Source organism: Barbus barbus (assembly GCF_936440315.1).
Source record: "Barbus barbus genome assembly, chromosome: 48".
In the NCBI taxonomy this organism is placed as follows: domain Eukaryota; kingdom Metazoa; phylum Chordata; class Actinopteri; order Cypriniformes; family Cyprinidae; genus Barbus; species Barbus barbus.
The window spans coordinates 15,782,872-15,804,192 of record NC_136726.1 but is presented as its reverse complement, the minus strand read 5'-3'; the positions used below and the strand labels follow the sequence as shown (position 1 = coordinate 15,804,192).

Below are 21,321 nucleotides of genomic sequence, written 5' to 3'. Positions count from 1 at the left end.
AATATATATATATATATATAGTTTTAGGAGAGAATGTGTGTAAAACCAACATTAGCCAAACCTGTGTAATTGCAACAAATGAAACTAAACCTGCCATAAAATTGACTGAAAAAACAACATATTTTGTCTTGATTCTAAATAAAAGCCCTCATGTTCTGAAGTCATCTGCTCAGAGCAGAAGATCATCAGGCTTCTCATTCTTCAAGATGTTTCTTCACAATGACAGAAATAATCTGTAGACGTTGTAGAGCTTGAAGATCTCAGAGCTGTTGTGTTTAGAATAACGTCTGAGCAGCTTCACATAGACGTCATATTCCTCATAAAGCCATTCAGATAGACCCATTTCTGAGTATCAATACTGCATGAGAGTAGTTTTTAGTTCCTTCTTTTCATTTTGCTTATTGCTGCTTTGTCACTCATGTGAAAATGTTCAGAGTACTTTTCTTTCTAATTCACTGAAAACATGGATTCACAGCTTCCTCTTTTCAGGCCTCTCAAGCTCAGCATTAAATGAACAAAACATAGGCACATTTATGTAGATCAGGATCAGTGCATTCCCTTTAAAACGAAAGTAGCATCAATCCTCTGCATCTTCAGTGGCTCAGATGTAGGCAGTAAACGACAACTGCTATATTCATTATTACATCCAACAACAAAACGCCTCAATCGCTTAATCGGAGACATCTTGTCTTCCCCTACACAGTCGACACAATGGCGGACAGCTTTCAGCTCACTCAATCCTGATGTCAATTAACTTAATTAGTTGCTAGATGTTCTCCCAGCTGAATCTTTCCCAAATTTCTTGCTTTTTCAGCCCTTTGTTGCCCCCGTGCCAAATATTTTGAGACCTGTAGCAGGCATCAAATTTGAAATGAGCTCATTTTGTGCATAATAATTGTAAAATTTCTCAGTTTAAACCTTTGTTATGTTATTTATGTTATATTGTGAATAAAATAATGGCTCATGTGATTTGAAATTCTTTTAGTTTTCATTTTATTCAAATTTAAAAAACATCCCAACATTTCTGGAATTGAGGTTGTACTTGTGAGTTTACATTCACTATAAAAGGTTTGTTTGTTTTTTTCAGTCATGGTAAATCATTATGTGTCTGGAAATGTACTGTTATATTAATACAAATTATTTAGTGTGGTATTATCTAACAACTTGGGCAAACATTTTCACATAATATTTTGTGTAGCCTAGTGTTGTTTGCCAATAAAAGCCTAAAACTTTCATCAGTAGGTGTCAGTAAAGGACTGCAGAACAGTAACAGGTTTAGGGCCAACTAACCACAGATACTTTGTTTGTATCTGATCACCATTTTATAGAGAGAAACGTTTATAGAGAGAGAGAAACGTGTTGCTGAAAACACGTTTGCCTTTATTGAATTTAGTATTTAGACAATTCACAAATAAAAATCCACCGGTCAGTCGAGAAGAACTGAAGAGGGTTTTAGAACAGAGTAAGGCAGTGTTCCTCTTCTTTTTTTTAAGAATTGCTCCTGGACTCAGATAGGTCTAAAGTCTGTGCTGCCGATACAAAAGAAACAATATGTTTCTCACCCATCATACTTCTCAAAACCACGTGCATCTACACAGACACATTAGTCGTGCTTCCTTTTTTTCCTCTTAAAAGCTGAAATCCACTCCAATGTGAAGGTGTTCTATTTGCATAATATCCAAAACTATTTAACACTTTCAGCATTTCATGAAGCTCAACTCCAAAGTCAGTTTTGTGTTAGACCAACTACAGTATAGTTTGATATTCATCTAAACTTTGTAAAAAATTATGAAAATATGTTTTACAAATAAGTTTGAGAAATTAAAATTAATGTAAATATTTCATTGTCTCCCTACCGTTAAATGCATTCAGTAACATTAGAATGTAGTCCTAATGTACAAGTACAGTATATACAGTAATGTAAATAATGTAAATAGGATGTAGATACATTCATATGGTAGTATAAGAATATTAGAGGCTAGGCCTAAAAAACAACTCTAAAGGGTCCTTGGTCTGAAAAAGGTTGAAAGCCCTTGTGTTAGGCCAACTGATCAGCCCTCAAAATCCGTCAGATCCAAATACCTCTGTAGTTTCTCAGAGACTAATCCTGAATCCCAGTCCCACAACCTCTGCATGGTCAAATTACACAAGTATCTACGTACATACAGTATCTGGATCTAAAATGGACTGTGTCACTTCCTATTACCAACGTGACGTGTATTTGCGGGCAGAAAAGAGAACTAAATTGTGTTATATTTGAAGATTACACCTTCTCAAGCTTAACAGTAGAATGCACATGACCTCAAACATATGTGGTTGAAAACACAGCTCACTGTACGTCAGACGCATAAGCATAAACTGTTTCCAAACTTTCCGTCTGGTTTACAGAGCAATTTTAACACCCCAAAAGAACTGCGTTATTAATGATGGACAGTCTGTGAAAAATGTTGGGCTAGTGGCGAGTTGTTTTTGCCATTATTAGACCTAAGTAAACAATGCTTGCCTCATTTGAGGGAAGCAGATACAATATGGATCAGTGGTGAATCTTTTTGTCTTCGTATGATTTATTTTTTTGTTGTAGCGTAGCCAATCTATAACTTCTGCCAGATGTAAGCATGCCCCTTCTTTGTTCGCTAGCGTAACTGCCTGTCAAGCAGAATCACATTTCGACCTTTTTTTTAAACGTGTTAAAGCGCTCAGATCCATCCAGCGATGAAAAGCTTCAGTTTTCACTCAATCTCATCTTGCTTCTTTTTTGTCTCATTGCTTTTGGTCTTTTTATTTTATTCAGCCTTTATGCAGGTTAAAACTTCATTGATGATAAACTATCCAAACTATTACATTTATAATCTTTCCGTTTACGGCTTTTCATATATGGACTGTTTCCTAGAATGCGCTAATTGATTGACAGGCATAAAGCACCTCAAAAGGCCTTTTGATTAGCTAATCTGACAGCGGCCTAGAGACTAGAGCTGAAAGAGGCAAGAGCTGTTCGAAACTGCTCCCTATCCCCTATTGTCCCTAATGTCAGGTATCCAATGCGGAGAGTAGTGACGATGCTTGCTGAGGATGAGTGAGTTTGAATGAGAGATGCCGTTTACATCGTTCTTATTCTTGCTTTAATGGTTATTTCATGCATTATTAATATTGAAATGTATTATTTAGGCATTAACTCAGTTTAATGTTTCACAAATTTTCTGAGGTGGCGTTGCTGTCTGTCAGATCTGCGTGATAAGTTAGGATTGTTATTTTATTGAAACCTTCAGGGAGTAGATTTTATTTTTTTTACAACTTTTTCTATATAAAATAGCTTACAGCACCTGTAGGACAAAAAAGGGACACCCGTGGAAACTTTTCCACAGATAAAGTTTAAGCACGCTGCATGTTAAACAGCCTATATGCAAATACACGAATGTTAACGGATGTACAGAAATCTTGAAACCTGACCACCTCTTGTAAGTGTGAACAGTGAGAATATTGGCGAAAGATAACACAGGATTATTTTCCCACACAAATGGAGTCAAAATAGTCAAATAGAGACCCAAAAGTGCCTTTATTGTGAGGAGGTTGCATTAGCAAAAACATACATAAACAGATATTCATCATAATTACGTTGTCTTCAATGACACATTACAAAAATATTCAGATTCATTTCATGTTCTTCCATAAACTAGTTTATACTTTAAATTATAGGCTGATAATCTGCAATACTTTATCAGTACAAAACACTCTTTTTAGAAATACATTAGACAAATGACTGACGAGTCAAAAAGATATATTGTACAGCAATATATTGTTGCTGTATTGTTTAACCCTATAGCTTCAATATGCTGATCAGTTAGTTACAATGCATTTGTCGGTGAGTACAATAATTGCATTATTATTATTATTAAGTGACTCCACACTTGTCCAGTGCTTCCAAAATGGTTCAGAAGTTGGAGGATGCAGGTCAACATGATTACAAGGTCCCCTGCCTTCCGACTTCCCTGCTGTCAATCATCTTGATGTTGTCCTTTACCCATGAGTCAGTGGGTTTGGCACACACGTAATGACCCTTCACAGTCTTGAACCTGTATTCAGATAAATTCATGACATCAAATACAAAGGAATTGCTATGTTGGTCAAATAAGTTCAAACCAGTTTAAACATAACAATATTAATGATTATTAATATAACAAGCAAAGTTATTAAAAATATGAAATATATAAAAACAACATATATGAAAAATGTGTTTAATAATAATAATACTATTTTATTTTTTCTCCAGCATACACAAAAACAGAGATATATTGTTCTGAAACTTACAGCACGGCTTCTTTGGGGCACTGCTGGCTTGTCATGCTGTACTCAACCACTCTTTTGGCTGGCACAGGACGGGATGAAAAGGAAAAACAGCACCTTTGTGGTCCAATACGCAAGCCTAGATTAAATAATACACAACCAAGTTTTTGTTAAAACAGTATAAAACTAGACTGTATATTGCACAGACTTTAAATGTTTTACATATTTTAAATGGTCTTGTATTTCAGTATGTTAAATTGTCTTTCTCCTTTATCTTACCTTCACTGAGGCTAACTGCGCACAGAAGCACCACCACTGCAGAGAAAATGACGAAGCGTGAGGCGGTCATTTTGGCCGTTCTGTTGTATTAGATTGGCTGGATGTACAGAGAGTCTGTTAGAGGTAAAGCGCTCAAGCTGGATTTGCTGCTGTGTGGCTCATTGTCCAGGCTGGCAAACTTTATAGAGACTCTTCTGTGAGGGGAATATCCCTTCATGGGTTGAATCTGAAGAGGGAGATTTTGGTTTGAATTCACCCACACAGAAAGAAAGTCCAGCAGTATCTGCCGTCATCCCACACGTGCTTCTGACCTTCACAAGTCGTATTTAGCCAAAGCCTTTTGAGGGACAGCCCTAACAGCAAAGCTTTCACTTCCTCTTTCGCTACAGTGGCTTAAAAAAAAAAACCACACAACAATGGAGTACTGAACAGAGTGTGCCATTATACTAGAAGGAAATTAGATGCATTAGACTCACGCTCATGCCATTCCAAACACAAAAGCATCATCAAAAGCGTCATGAATTTTGATGAATGTATTTGGTATTACAGAGGGGACACAGTTTTGTCAGTTTTACCAAATATTGTGGATTTTAAACAGAGAAAAACATATGACAAAATGAAAATAGTTTGGTCAAATATAACAATTTGGCTGGAAGGTCAGATGGTTTATTTTTGGGAGAACTACACCCTCCCAGTCAATTTTTAAAATCTGAGTAAAATATGCAAGAAATTATTCCTGTTTTTTTAAACAACAACAATAATAATAATAATAATAATTAGTGCTGTTAAACAATTAATTGTGATTAATCACATCCAAAATAAAAGTTTTTGTTTACATAATATATGTTTGTATGCTGTGTATATTTATTATGTATATATAAATACACACACATGCATGTATATATTTCAGAAAAATATGTTGTTTATATATTAAATATATTTATTTATAAATAAATTATATGAATATAAATATAAACATGTAAATACACGTAAATATTTTCAAAATATATACTGTATGTTTGTGTATTTATATATACTTAATAAAGATACACAGAACACACATTATCCAAACAAAAACTTGTATTAATCATTTGACAGCACTAATAATAATATATTTGGTAGTTGTATATTATTGGTAGAATACTTTTTTATAGTAATGTGACTGAATGTAACTTCAAAAAACATTAAGCATCTCATTTGATTCCTGTTTTTGTTCTGTTGCTGTACTAATAATAATAATAATAATAATAATAATAATAATAATAATAACAACAACAATCTACCTTCTATGCCAGATAATCATATAAGGTCATCATGAATAACTGCTGGAGCCTAAACAATAACAATAATAATAATTATTATTATTATTATAATGTAACATAATTAAATTCTATTTTATTATTGTTAGAATAAATATATTTTTATAGTAAATGTGATTGAATGTATAAAAGAAGAAGAAGAAGAAGAAGAAGATGATGATGAACATGAAGAAGAAGAAAAAGAAGAAGAAGAAATGAAGGTAACATGTTATTTCGATAGTCCACTTTAAACATTCTGCTAACATTAAGTAACTTTGCAACTACATGTCAACTAGCAGTCATTAGAGTATTAGTAGACTGTCTGCTTAATATCTTCTAACACTTTGTTTTGATGGGTTCACAACATATAACTTACTGACTATGAGAAACTTTGCAAGTATATGTCAACTTATTCTACTAACCCTAAACCTACCCTACTGAGAGTTAGTAGACATGTAGTTGCAAATGAATGAAAATTAGTTGACATGTAGTTACAAAGTTATTTATAGTTAGTAGAATGTCTAAAGTGGACTATCAAAATAAAGTGTAACCGAAATTAACCATATATTATAAATACCATTTGTTACTGGTAGAATGGAAGAAAGAATAGGCTATATATGGACGTTCTGGAGCCAATAATAATAATAATAATAATACATTTTATTGATAGAATAAATACCTTTTATTGAAAATGTGATTTAATGTATATGCAAGAGACATAGCATTGCGATTTTGAATAAAAAAATAGTCTAGTTGGCTTAAACCTAACTGTTAAAAGTTATTGCAGTCATGAACTTTGAATTTTGACAAATTTAGAAGGCATAAATGCCGTGTCAAGTATCACATCCTCTTTCGAAAAGGGGTGCAAATGCATGACAAATGTTATCAGCAACGTTAATAGTGTGAACCTTTGACATTTTCGTGTTTAGACACACATGGACAGTTTCACTTAAGATTCAAACGCCCCCTCCTCAGCAAGACCAAACAATCTTTTTTTCTTTATTTTTTGGCTGACAGTTGAAAGAAATTAAACCGTACCTAATTGAGCTTTTAAAAAACTGTAAATGTAATTGTTTTGAATCCACCAAATCTCTCCCGAACCTGTTGGAAGTGAAGTGACATACTGCCAAGTATGGTGACCCATACTCAGAATTCGTGCTCTGCATTTAAACCATCCTACATTGTACACACACCGCAGTGAACACACACACACCGTGAACACACACCCAGAGCAGTGGGCAGCCATTTATGCTGCGGCGCTCTGGGAGCAGTTGGGGGTTCGGTGCCTTGCTCAAGGGCACCTCAGTCGTGGTATTGAGGGCGGAGAGAGCGCTGGACATTCACTCCCCCCACCTACAATCCCTGCCGGCCCGAGACTCAAACCCACAACCTTTGGATTATGAGTCCAACTCTCTAACCATTAGGCCACGACTTCCCACGACTTCCTTTTATTAAGGAAACCAAGCAGAAAATGTAGGACATTGGATGGATGGAGATGAGTTTAATGTCCTTTCATTCTCTGACTCATATGCATTTACATTGTATCATAACGAAACAGCATTTCAGCAGACACTTTGTAACTTTGTGTACAGTATGTGTCATGAGGCTTGTTTTAATAGAGTGTGTTAAAACCATGCACCTTAAGGTACATTCCTGATGATTCACAGATCAGTGTTTTCTTCTGCAGAACTATTCAGCTAATGTGACCATCCATTTGATTTTAAATCATGTCTTACCAAAGGGAAAGAACTTAGCGTCCATTGCTCATTTTATCCAAACAATTCCCAGTGGAGTTCAAAGGAATCCCTTTAATAGCCTATTGGTAATTTGTGTCGCAAGGGAAAAGTCCTTTCAATTGGCAAAAAAAAAAAAAAAAATCTCTCAGGTCAGGAAGTTCCAGATCCTAAAGCTTAGACTATATTGTTTAAGACAAAACAGCCGAGATACCAGCTGTACGTCTCAATTGTAAAATAAGCCCAAATATAGTTGTCTTTCAGTCTATCTCCACTTCACCTGCAATTGTTATCTCCCAACTCCTGGCTCCTCTTTAATGGTGGAGCACTGCCAGCTGATCTGTTTTTAAAAGCTAAGTCAAAACATCACATATATCATTTTAATTGTATCACAAAGCAATTAGTACAGGTTCATATTCAGTGTGTTTGTCTTGTACCATGAAGAGACTAGTACATGCTATTCAGAGTCCTAGAGGTCTAATTAAGGCCTAATACAGGCCTACAGTTCGCTGATTTTATTAATGATATTCTACAAACATAGGCTTTACGATTTCTCTATCAAAAACATATCTTGCAGTGCATAACAGGTGGTAATTCCTAAGGCCTGTTCACATTTCTACCTCCACAACTACAGTAGAAACTGTGTGGCAACAAGCACAAGAAGATACTAAAGTCAGGTTATTGCAGGCCTTGTCTTATTCATAACGAGTCATTCTCTATCTACTGAACAGCTAAAGTTACTTTATGGTTGATATCAGTTTCATCAATTTTGAAGAAATAGACCAACAGGAATAGGCCTATTAGTTTTAGTTCCTTTAACCATTTGTATTTTTGAAAATATATCTTATTCTTTTTTATATACAGTGAGTGCACTGTAGCGACTGTCACTCCTCTGTTGCGTGTGTCTTGTGTTTCCACGTGTGCCCTGTGTTTCATGCTCATATTTGGTTTGTTTCCTGTCCTCATTATGTCATTAGTAGTTTATTCGTGTCCAGCCATGTTCGTTAATTTACCTGGGTATTTATAGTCCTGTCTGTGCAATGTTATTTCACCTGGTCTACTCGTTACTCCCCGGTGTTTGATGTCTGTGTGTGCCTTGCCTTGTCCTGTCTTGCCCTGCCGTGTTGTCTTCAGTAAAGTATGTCATTTGAGTTACGACGTGTTTCTTGTTCCTCCCTCGTGTGTACACCGTGACAGCGACCAGAAACTGGAAAGTATTGAAACAGGGAAACATTCCAAACACGATCATCGAGAGAGGAAATGTACATAACTGACACCTCACGTGGTACATGTAGTGTTAAAATGGACATCGTGTGGCAAAAGTGTAAAATACAGGCTATATTTGTAGCCTTACTTGCTTGGGGTGGAGCAGTTTGTTAAGATGTCACTTGTTCCAAGCTTCTGCAATATCTATAGCTTGTGAAGAACTAACGTTAAGTTTGACTGAAGTGAAACCTCGTGCTCCTGCCACGCACAAGGCCAGTACTTTAGTATTAAATGTTTTATCAGGTAAACAGATCCATTAGGGGCAAAGTAATCAGCTGTATATTCCTTTGGCATTGCTATTGCAGTTTAATAAGTGAGCCATCAGCTATCACACAACAATGAGTGCAAATAAAATCAGTGATAATTTAAATACAATTCATGTTTTAGTGGTCATGACTACGTTTTAAATAAAATGTTACAAAAATCTCTTAAAAGTGTGTAAATTAAAGTGTGTTAAATTAATTGTAAATCATGTTTAGTGATGTTTTATACCTGGGAGTTGATAAGTTGTATTATATAATGCTATATTGAGTAACAATAGGACTTTCAATGAATTCTTATTTAATTTATATAATTACATGATTTGCTCATTCATTTAATTAGTTGTAAATAAATATCAATATTTGCTGAAAAAACCCCTCTAAATGCTCAAAATACACAATTAAAAGAAGCACTGTTACAGACAGGATAGACAGCACAAAAAAGTGGCTTTTTCAAAAAGTCAATATTGTATGTTTTAATTCTATGTCATTAATTAAATTCAACATCATTAATTCAACACAAGTTCTTATATTCTGTCTGGAATATATTTAATCAAACCTTTATATGTCTGTCTGACAAAACGTTTATTCTTAAGCAATTTCACTGTGCGTTGAGAAGATGGATCAATATGATGAAACAAGAATCTTCTTTTGTCTTTTTTTTTTTTTTGCAAGGTTACTTTTACTTTTACTTGAGTACCATTTAAAGTTGTACTTTTTAACTTTTAGCTACTTTGACTTTTTTACTCAAGTATAGGCTATGTTTTTGGCCAGATACTAAAATTTTCACATCTGTACTTTCACTTGAGAATAATTTTAGAGTACTTTTTACACCCCTGACCGAATCTGTTGACGAATCAAACTACACCGGTTGAGATGTTTATGATTCACTAAAAAGAACCGGCACATAAGAGTCATGTGTTTGTGAATCGGACTGTACAGGGTGTGCTTTTTGCATACAGCACGCGAGGAGCGCAGGATGGTTAGAAATGACTGGACAGCTGCAAAAACTCACCAAATAATGGTAAATGTGAGTGCACTATTATAATATCAAAAATATGTAAATACAAGTTATGCCGACCGACGAACTTGTTAATTTAAATTATATTTTGCATATTTATGACATTGCATGAAACAGCCACATTTTGCAGGCCCGATAATAAAAGAGCCTAAAAATGCTACAGACTCACAGCTTAAAACAACTAATTTAGATCATGGAGCCTGTAACAAACAAAGTAAATGTCGCAGCTAGTATCAAATCCTCTTTCGTCTATGTTTATAGTTCAGGTTGGGACAAATGACATCAGTCATAATAAGAGTTCTTGCTCTGATCGAGCAGCGAACACTTTTGCCAAAGATCTATAAGCCTCCTGTTCTGCTGCTGTATGTTTAATGATGAAAACCTGAGCTGGATACAACATAAAATGACTGAAAATAATGAACATAACTATAATACATTTTAGAAGATTTGTGATTTTTTTTGGTTTTTAAAGAAGAAAATAATAGTCTCTCATTGAGGGTGAAGTAAATATATACTTGTGTAAATGTATTCATATAACTGGATCCAAATGTGTGAATTTCATAAAAGGCTCTTGTTTTTACTGTATAAAAACCAGTTAGGTGTCTAGTTGTTTGTTACAACAGGTTCTTCCTGAAGTGTCCTTGCATTCAACACTCATTGATTCTACCTTGTAATCTGCTTCCTATGGATTTTTTTCAGATATACAGAATGAACATCAAAGAAACACTGAATATATATATATATATATATATATATATATATATATTACATTCATAGATATTTATATGGTATGGTAATTCCACTGGGAAAAATGTGAAACAAAACTCTAAACACATTTTTAATGAGTAATCAAAACGCACACACTTTGAATCAAAGAGGGATTTTTTAATAAAAAGCAGAACCAAATGCATTTATAAAGAACTGACACTAAGAAAGCTTTTCCCTTTCCATTTTCCCCTTGAGAGCCTGACCAGCTGAACGCTTGCAGCAAGCCACATTCCTCGAAATTTAAAAAGAAAAGAAAAGAAAAGAGAAACAACAACAAAAAGTACATAGTCTTGAAAACAATACTTAGAACAGTAAGATCTTAATGGACAGCGATGAGAGTGAGAAATTGTGAAGCTTCATTATTTCACTGCATGCATCTCTACTACAGCTCTCCCTGTCTGACCTTGAAAAATGATGTCAGTTTAGATACGATAGGAAGAGTTTAACTTCAGATTAAATGAACACGGGTTTCCAAGAGATAACCTGAATCATACCCTGTATAAGCATTAGTACTGGTGGATCTGGATAGGGTTCATTATTATGGCACACTGACCTGATTGAAGAATGATACGCAAGATTAAAATAGTGTTGGGAGGATGCACTGGTTCTTGATCAATGCTGCGCTCCATCCAAAGTTTGATGTGGGTTGTTTTTATCACTGGCTTGAAACACCAACCTTTTTTTTAATAATTGGCAGAATAAATACCTTTTAAGTTCACGATTATTACGAATATTGTGTTTACATATAGACTTTTTAATGACTTTTTACAGTTCTTTTTTTGGCCTTGTAAAAATAACAAAATAAACAAAAATTGTGATCTTTTATTCATTAAACTCATAAACATATTTTTAAGTAGACATTGTCATGAACAATCATCATAACTATGACAAACATCGTTGTAACTATGCTGTTGTAAATCTCACTGTTAGTTGCAATAAGCTGCATGCTTTTGATTTACCAAAAAGAATAAACTCAAAAGAGTCATGCATTCAGGAACCAGTTTTCCTTGGTTCCGCTGTATTTTCACGATTCACCAAAAAGAATAAACTCTAAATGGTCATGCATTCAGTAATCAGACTTCAGTATTTGTGCTGTATGTTTTTGATTGACCAAAAAGGTTTGACTCAAAATCATCACTCATATACATTGTTGATCCACTAAAAAGAACCTTTAAAGTTCCGAAGATGAACAAAGATCTTACGGGTTTGTAATGACATGAGGGTGAGTAATCAATGACAGATTTTTCATTTTAGGGTGAACTATTCCTTTGAGAGTTACTCTCCATGCTCAGAACCTTTCAACCCAATGATGAAGAAATGATTTCTGTTATTATTTTAGTATTTTATAGCCCAGTCTCATGAAAATGCTTATCAATGGCATGATTTTTTTCTTCTATTTTATGTGCTATTTATACACAGAAACTAACTTTGGCATGCTTACGATACGCACGTTTGACATGCATATAATACACAGTTTTTGCATGTATATGATGCGCAATTTGTTACATATAATACGCACCTACACCACACCCCTAAACCTACCAGTTGTGTATCATATGCATGCCAAAGTCCATTTCTGTGTATAAATAGTACATCAAATAGAAACAGAAAATTGTGCCATTGAAACGCACATTCATGAGATCGGGTTATATTTTAGTATGTATTTCCACATCTACAGAGAATGCGCATGCAATTCTCAGGTGTTTCAGTTGCATTCCCTTGCACATTTTGAACTGAATGGAACACAGCATTTGATATGGTAATTCTAAAGTTGTTTATAGGCATACTGATTGGCCAATTAGTCTGTCAGTCAAAACAGGGCGGAGCTCTACACTACATTGCTGTAAACCTCTAACATAGCAAAAAGCAGATTAATGCATCATGGGGAATGTAATCATTTTTAAAAAGCACATAATGTCAAATCTACGAACCATAGTAATCATAAGAATAATGATAATAATAACAATAATAGCAATAATAACAACTTATAACAAGATTATTTTAGAGAGTATAAAAGCAATGAAGAGCGAGCTTCGGTGGGTCTACCTGGGGTAGTTCTTGGGATACCATTGCCTGATAAGTGTGTAAACATTTGCAGGGGACGACAATCTTGGCTCAAATATGTAAACAGTGAACACTGTGATGCCTTTTTCGACATCATTCTCCTGTAATGGAGCCACAGCAATACTGCAAGAAGGAAAAGAGTTAGGGGAGGGGGCTTGTGTGTGAAAAATAGCCTGTGTTAATTGCGTCTCGGGGTTCACGTCAAACATGCAGGCCATGACAAACATGGCAGTGCACTGAGAAACATGCATCTACCAACAGTTTGGGGTTAAATCCCGACCAATTGCTCAGTTTTCCCGTAGTTTGCAGTGATGGCGCAACTTCCATACTTCAGAGCTTGGTCATTGTATCCCAGCAGTCAACAAAACATGTTCTCAATCGTTTAACTTAGTGTTACTTGAGGCCATACAATGCAACCTTGATCAGTATTATATATCAGTATATAAACTCCCTAAAAAGATGGCGCGAGGCCATAGAAACCTTAGAAAGACGTTAGAAAAGAAAGACACTTGCTGAGGTCTTTTGAAGAACGCTGAGGGATAGATCTTGCAGTGGACAAACTTTAAACACACAGATGCACACGTCCTTGTCCATTTTGTGCGACAGGGCGACCAGAACAGTCAATGTACACATTATTCCATGCAACAGCCTTCATTCGACTATCCGGGTCATGGCACCAGAAAATGGTCTCCGCCCCTTTAAGGGCCCCATAGAAGCTTCAGAAGTGCAAAGGTGAGTAAATCTTTAATTTTGTTCTTCAATTCAGATGTAAACACGGAGAGTCCAGGGGTGGATGGAGAACCAAGGTCCACCAAATCACACACCTTCACGCTGCTTTGAGCTGATTGGTGGTTTTCTCCTTTCCTTCACCCCCTCTCTTGTCTGTGTTCTCCATCTATGGCATCCATCGTTTTTTATGACTTACCAACCATCTCAATCACTCTGCCCTCGTCTGTCGGGAAGCTTGACGAATGCCTCCTCCTGCTGTTTTTCCTTTCACTCACTTCTCTCGCTCTCTCTTTGCTTCTCCCCTCTCCGTGGCATTGATTTTTTTTTTATTATGGCCAGGTCCTAAGTCTCCTCTTCTCCAGTTGACACAACCAATCTTGCAGCCACTGAGAGGTGGTCAGTCAATCCAGCAAGTTGAGTGATGAAGCTGAACTCCTCTATATCCTTTAAGGGGTGATAGATCACGTTTTTAATAACTATTAAAATAACAGCAAAACATTTATCATATAGAAATTTATACCTCTGTGAATATGTGAATTAAAACAGATGTGTCAGATACTATTTATCTTTTTCGATGCTATTGCAACACTACTCCATGGGATGGCACCAAAGAGTTAAGAAAGCGTAACTAAACATAACAGGTTACTTCTTGACTTGAATACTGTACACTAGTTTTGCACCAATGAAGCTAGTAACACTATTTCTTCACTATATAATATACTATATATACTGTATGTATATATATTAGGGATGCTCCGATCGATCGGCCGGAGATCGATATCGGCCGATAATCACACTTCATGAATCGATCGGTACTCATACATTTGGCCGATCTCACGAACCGATCGCAATTTGTTGACGTCAACACGTGACGACGTATATGATGCGTGGGGACATATGCTGCAAGTCATCGCCAGTGTGGAAATGCTATGACGTTTCGAGAAACAATGAAAAATTTGCTCTATGTTGTGTATGTTTTGCATGATGATATGATGAATGGATGGTTAATTTTTTAACAGTGACCTTAGAGCTGATCTGCGCATCACTTTAAGGATTTAAGGATTAAAGACTCGAGTTGCTTTTAAAATATTCACAAGTCCGTTTCCTCGAGTCGAGTAAAGTCTGGAGTCATTTCAGGTCAAATCAAGTCAAGTCTGAAGGCTATAAAAATGCGACTCGTGTCCGAGTCACTAACTCAGGTGCCCAGCTCTGCCTTGGGTTGCATCAGACACATTTTGTTTGCATTTATTTTTGTCTTATATTAAGTGTCCTGATATACATAATGTTATGCATAAATACAATTTTAAAGGAATAATAAAATGTTCACTGTATAAGGAATAATTTTTGTGATTATTTATATAACAATATTACATGTTATATAAAGCTTGAAGCATCAGAATCGGCAGCGTATCGGCCGATCACCATGACAAGAAATCGGTACTCGGTATCGGCTGCAAAAATCCTGATCGGAGCATCCCTAATATATATATATATATATATATATATATAGGCAATATGCATTTGGTACCTCAGTATATGAAAGTATGTTCACTAAGATGTGCAGTACACAAAGCATACTGTGTGAAATACTGTATCCCATAATGCAAAGCAGAGGGTAAAATAAGCATTGAACACATCACCATTTTTCTCTGTAAATATATTTCTAAAGGTGCTGTTGACTTGAAATTTTCACCAGATGTCGGGAATACATACTGTATTTGCTGGGAAAAATGGTGATGTGTTCAATACTTATTTTCCCCGCTGTACCTATTCTGAAGTAATTTTGTTAGACACACACACACATATCTGTTTACAGTAGTTAACAGTAGCAACACTGGACAGTATGAATGATCTAATATTTTATTTTGAATATAACTTAAATGTTTAAAAAAAAGCATGCTACACTGTTGTCATGTGACCTATTTCTATGACACATTTAGTGGCATCCAGTTTACATTTTTTATAAAGATAAAGTAAAGTTAATTTAATTTAATGTAAAATATCAGAATTCTTGGGTGTCCCATCAAATAATAAGAGATGAATTGTTTAAAATCATGGCTGTTATTATTTTTTTGCCACACTAGAAATTAAAAACCAAATAAACCTGCACTGCATTGTGGGATATGATACTTAGTGGAGTATGTTCTGTTGCAAATTATATATACTTTATACTACAGATACAGCACAAGCAGTATGGTAATATTTTATTCCAATCACAGGCATGAACGTGATACTCAACAGGAGGTCATTTGTTTATTGACCTCCCATGTGCAGTCCCATGTTCCTGCATTCAATGTGAATTTTAGTCACAGTGTTTGGTCATTATTTGCATAATGCACTCGAAAAGGGAAGTAGGTGTATTAATCAGAACTCACCACTTTCCAGTCTGGCTGCAGGCTTTCCTCTTTATAAAGGATGTAATCGATTCTCCTGCCATTGCCTTTCAGGGGGATTTTGCGCCCCTTCTGGCTGGGACAATGGTTCTTGCTAGCGGGGAACACCAAGTACTCTTTTCTCCCCTCTTCATTCTCCATAACTCTGTCAGAGAAATGCAATATTTGTGTCGCGAATTCCTAACCTATATATACATATATTTGCATTTGTGTTCAACTTACTTTTGTAGGCTCTCTGGTGAGCTGACTTCCTCATCATAAAGACCACTGGTGTCCAGCAGTGTACCTGTATAATAAGCACATGCAAACACATGTAAAGTTTATATGAACTGGAGATATAGATTTTTAACATATGTATACCCTGACAGTACGACCACTTAAAAGACCCTTAAATCATTCAAGTAGCAGATATCTCTGTGCAATCAAGGTCTCTTGAGAGCAACTAGAGGGACAAAACCCGCTGGGACTGCTGAGAGTAACACCAACATTAAAATAAGCTCAAGGGAAATCTGTATGAGTCACGATTGTGCTTCTGATATATAATGTGCCATCTGCACCTAACTTTTCCTCGCCAGACTGATAGTTCCAGTACTTTCCATTAAAGTGCTATTTGTGACTATTCCTCTTTATTTAAGGATTTCAATGAGCTTCTAAAAACTTCTTTCAATGTTTTGAAAATGAATCATGGGGTACCAGATTCATGAAGCCTACTGAAATGAGAAAGGCCAAAATCACAAAATGTTAAGCAAGTATGAATAACTTCATACCTATAAAATATCTGAATAATAAATCTTTGTGAAGTTTGTTACACAATATCTACAGTCTTATTCAGGCAGAACAATTTTTTCATGAAGTCAGATAAGTCTTTGTTTTGCAGATGTACTTTCATTGTAAACAAACACATCCAGGTTTTTCAAATAGTGAAATGATAATATAGATCAATTAAAATAGATTTTCAATAAAATATTGAAATATACATATATACATAATGTGACAGTATAATACAATATAACAGTAATATGATGTAATATGACAGTAAATTACATTTATTTAACCATATAATTAATATATGAACAAAATACATACAAAAGTACATCCCGTTTCACAGACAAGGCACACTGCACAATTAAATGTAAACCCTAAAGTCAGATGTCCTTATAAAGACTGTAGCTTTAATGTTTGCTCTTCACAGAAAAGTTGTCAACGACAAGCCTGACATCACCCAGATGATACTTCAAAGACCAGCTCTTTTTACAGTAAACCAGGTATGTAAAAGTGCATTCATCCCAAGGTGTAATTGTGCCATAATTACAAGATTCTTACTTGGAAAAAGCTTTCATATTCTTGTAGAACTCATAATTACCATCTGTAAACTGGGAATTTTCTGAGAGCTCTAACTTGTACCACATGACCACTGTACCTGACTGCACCAGATTAATTTAGGCATTGATAGTGTTACCACAGAAACGCACAATTCCCGGTCCAAGAACATGAACAGCTCCAAGTAGAACGTCACAATGTTGTCCTCTCAGAATTACAGTAATTATGACGTGGTGTGAACACAGCATATGACCTTGACCCAGGTGGAAAAAAAGTGCACTTCCATAATATACTTAAAGTGCTCTATTTTCACACACTATGTTTATCTTAAGAAGTAGTAAAGAATTTTTAGTATATACTAAATTTATATTAAGTTAATTATATTAAACACAAAATTAGTGTGTGAAAATAGAGAACTGTAAGTGCATTATGGAAGTGTACTTTTTTTTTAACCTGGGAGTATTTGACAATAGCATTATCTTTGTCGATCTGTTTCTTCCTCTGTTAGGATGCAGCTCATCCTCAGCATTGATCGAGAAAGTCCACATGTCAACCCATCTAGAGTGGGAATCATCTTGGAAGAAAGTTTGCTAATGGATGAACTGACCAGTCTCAGGCCTTCTATGTCCATTGTTTTCAGACTGATTTATGACCTGCACCTGGACTTCCCTAAGTGTATGAAAAGCACTTTATATTTCATTCAACCTCGGAAAAGGTGAGCTGGCACCTAAAATTCAGTACTGCCAATATTGTGAATGCAGAGTGGGGAAAAAAAAACATGTAGTTTTGATGTTGTTTGTTGTGATTCTGAGATAGACTGTTTGTGTGCTTACCAATAATTGATTTGTTAAACTAGTTTTTTTTTCATGTTTTATGGGGAAATGTTTTCAGGATATGAAAAACTCATGTTTTGTTGTGTTTTCAAATTAACATTTGGAATTTAATTAAAATAAAACAGAAAATTGCATGAATGTCCCTTTTATTTGTTTGCTTTTTTCTTCAAGTTTAACAAATTGGAAAAAATAAAACAACTGATATAGGTTTAACTTGGGAATTAGCACATTGAACTTAAATATACTAGGTGTAATAACTGCAAATTAACTGACATTGCAAATCATATTAAGTTAAATAAACTGCATTTATTAATTGATATCACAAAACAGTTTTAAATTAAATCAACTGATTTTTTTTAAGTTCACATTACTTAAATTTTTTTTAGGGCAACCAGTTCCCCAAATTTTTAAAGTAAATTAAACTTATCCGGGTTTATATGGTTGAGTACCCCTGTTCTAGAGGTTAGTAACAAAGTTGTTATCTTTCCATCTATTCAGTGTCAATCTTCAATCACCAGGCCTTGAACCTCAGAGGAGAGAAAATAAAAACAGGGTGTGCTATAAAAGAGAAGTGGAACACGCCCACAACTGGTGGCCACTAAAATCAGAAGCGTCATTAAAGGCCTGCACTCCGTTAGATCTATTTCAGAAGTGGGGCTGGGCAAGAACTTCTCTCCTGTGGTCTCCTGCCAGCTCATCTAGTGCACCATCTGTGTGGCCGTGGAGAGCACAGCCGTGTGACATCTAATTTAGCTCTGACATGGAAGCGACTTTAAAATCTCAGAAATCAAGACACTTCAGAAAAAAAGCCTGTTACCATGTTATAAGAGATCTTTTGTGTGTATGTGTGTGTACCTACTTAACCATATTTTGGGGACAAATTTGTACCCAAAAGTGAGGTAAACCTGACAAAATCTCCAAAAACCTCCCTTTGGGGACGTCCTCATTTGTAAAACGGGTTTAAAAATAAACTAAAAAAAGTTGTTTTTTTTATTTTAAAAATGCAGGCAGTCTCCTGTGAGGGCTAAGTTTAGGTGTAGGGTTGGTGTAGGGCAATAGCACATACAATTTGTACAGTATAAAAACCATTACGCCTATGGGATGTCCCCATTTAGATAGCTAAGTAAACGTGTGTGTGTGTGTGTGTGTGTATGTGTGCATGTTTATGTGGTTTATGAGGACACAAATTTGTATAATGACATGGGTATGACAGAGGTATTACAATATGAAGGTGGTTTATGAGGACACTGCCTATGTCCCCGTAATTCAAAAGGCTTCAAAAACATACTAAATGGTGTTTTTTTGAAAATCTATGCACAAAGTCACCTGTGAGGGCTAAGTTTAGGTGTAGGGCAATAGCACACACAGTTTGTTCAGTATAAAAACCATTACGCCTATGGAGAGTCCCCATAAACCACAAAAAACAACATGTGTGTGTGTGTGTGTGTGTGTAAAAAGTTTTAAAAAAGGGCATAATGAAATCTTTCATTAAATATTTAAAAAAAAAAATCAAATATTTTAATACAATAATAAAACTATTTAATAATAAATACATATAACTGTATTAATATATACACTTACGTTCAAATCTCGATGTTGATATATAACATGCACATACCTATAGATAATATGTATGTTATATATTAAATAGATACATTTTTGCATATCTATTATATCTGCACTGCTTTCTAGATATTACCATTTGCATCAGTTCTTGAAAAACCCACATTGGTCAACCACAAGTACAGATCTCTATTCACTAACCCACAGCACCCAAGCTCTCATGGCACTGCCTGCAAGTTCTTTACTGAACTCACCCAAAGCCCACGGTTTGTCTTCTCCAGGACCGAGACGACAGGGGTCTTTATAATGAGTGAAGAGGGCATGCTGCTGTTCCAGCTTATCCTCTGAATGACAGAAACAGAAACCATGTGAGAAAGAAAGTCTTTCAGTTAGGGTTATATTGCCTCCTTCTGGTCATACACAACAAGCTGAATATTATTGTTATTAAATTATTAGGTTGGCTTGAGAAAGACAACCTACTGATCTGCTATTTAAGCTTCTTCTTCTTATTCTTATGAGACTAAATTTCTGAATGCATCTCCTCCTAGAGCTTTCAAGCTAGAACCCCCAAACTCAGCCCAGCTCTTCAGTCTGTTCTGACTCGAGATGCTATATCTCTTCAGACTGATCGGATTTATAGTTTTCATAAAAATGAAGATTAAATATCTTTAAACTCTCATAGACTTACATTGACGGAATGTTCAGATGAGCCAAGACTATTCAAACTCCAACTGTCAAAATTCAAATCTAAACACACTGAAGCCCATTAGACTTCATCTTCCCTTCTATGTACTATTTCTAATCCATTCAACCTCATTCAAACTCATCTAATATTTCTTATCTATCTATCTGTCTATCTATCTATCTATCTATCTATCTATCTATCTATCTATCTATCTATCTATCTATCTATCTATCTATCTATCTATCTATCTATCTATCTATCTATCTATCTATTATCTTTTTTTTTTGGGGGGGGGGGGTATCATGGAATGGGTTAAAACATGCTAAAATATGTTAAACCCAGCTGTGTTACATATACTTATTTTTAGTACCTAAAGGTATAATCAATTTTGCTGTTTATTGCTTTAGTATCAAATTCCCAGGTGTTTGTAAGGAGAAGATGCTGTACCTGAGGAGCAGTTGTCAAAGTTGAGGTCTCCGAGGATGACATCGAAGGCCACCTGATCTTCCAGAACCTTCTCCTCGTCCGTGGGACCCGAGGTGGCCCTCTTGAACTCTGCTCCCCACTCCAGCAGCATATCCAACTGCTCGCAGCGCACCGATGAATCACCTGAGAGAGGAAGACAGATTTACACAAACAATACCTAAGAACTGAAATGTAATAAAACCCTGGATTTCATTTTATGGTGGGCTTTATTGAATAAAGTGCGCACGGAGCACATTGTGCAAAACAACTCATTTGATTTCAGTGTAATATAATAAAATAGCGTCGCACTGAGGCGCCTCCAGTTTATCATATTTTCACGACTCGTTCTGAGGCGGTTATGGC

The 21,321-nt window shown here is 35.5% G+C and overlaps 2 protein-coding genes across 3 annotated transcripts in view; both read right to left on the bottom strand.

Moving 5' to 3' along the window:
* Positions 1-3,505: 3,505 nt before the first annotated feature.
* Positions 3,506-4,892, bottom strand: LOC306866957 (monocyte chemotactic protein 1B-like). The gene is made up of 3 exons (XM_079412415.1): positions 4,561-4,892; positions 4,306-4,420; positions 3,506-4,070 (listed from the first exon to the last, which is right to left on the bottom strand). Exons 1-3 carry the CDS (start codon positions 4,628-4,630, stop codon positions 3,959-3,961), a joined length of 297 nt encoding a protein of 98 aa, XP_079268541.1. The 5' UTR covers positions 4,631-4,892; the 3' UTR covers positions 3,506-3,958.
* A 6,113-nt stretch (positions 4,893-11,005) lies between these two features.
* smpd3 (sphingomyelin phosphodiesterase 3) overlaps positions 11,006-21,321 on the bottom strand; it is a 54,239-nt gene continuing 43,923 nt past the window's right edge. For both annotated transcript variants that reach the window (XM_079411904.1, XM_079411905.1), the window contains exons 4-8: positions 20,941-21,102; positions 20,063-20,152; positions 16,315-16,378; positions 16,075-16,237; positions 11,006-14,143 (exon numbers count right to left, since the gene is read on the bottom strand). In XM_079411904.1, coding sequence (XP_079268030.1) covers positions 14,042-14,143; positions 16,075-16,237; positions 16,315-16,378; positions 20,063-20,152; positions 20,941-21,102 — 581 coding nt within the window. In that variant the 3' untranslated portion in view covers positions 11,006-14,041. The remainder of the gene's footprint in view (positions 14,144-16,074; positions 16,238-16,314; positions 16,379-20,062; positions 20,153-20,940; positions 21,103-21,321) is intronic.

Excerpts from the sequence above, each read along its gene's own strand:
- LOC306866957 (XM_079412415.1), bottom strand. The coding sequence starts at position 4,630 with ATGACCGCCTCACGCTTCGTCATTTTCTCTGCAGTGGTGGTGCTTCTG. Across the intron at positions 4,421-4,560 it reads CGCAGTTAGCCTCAGTGAAG|GCTTGCGTATTGGACCACAA; the intron begins GTAAGATAAAGG and ends TATTTAATCTAG. Across the intron at positions 4,071-4,305 it reads TGCCCCAAAGAAGCCGTGCT|GTTCAAGACTGTGAAGGGTC; the intron begins GTAAGTTTCAGA and ends ATCTGAATACAG.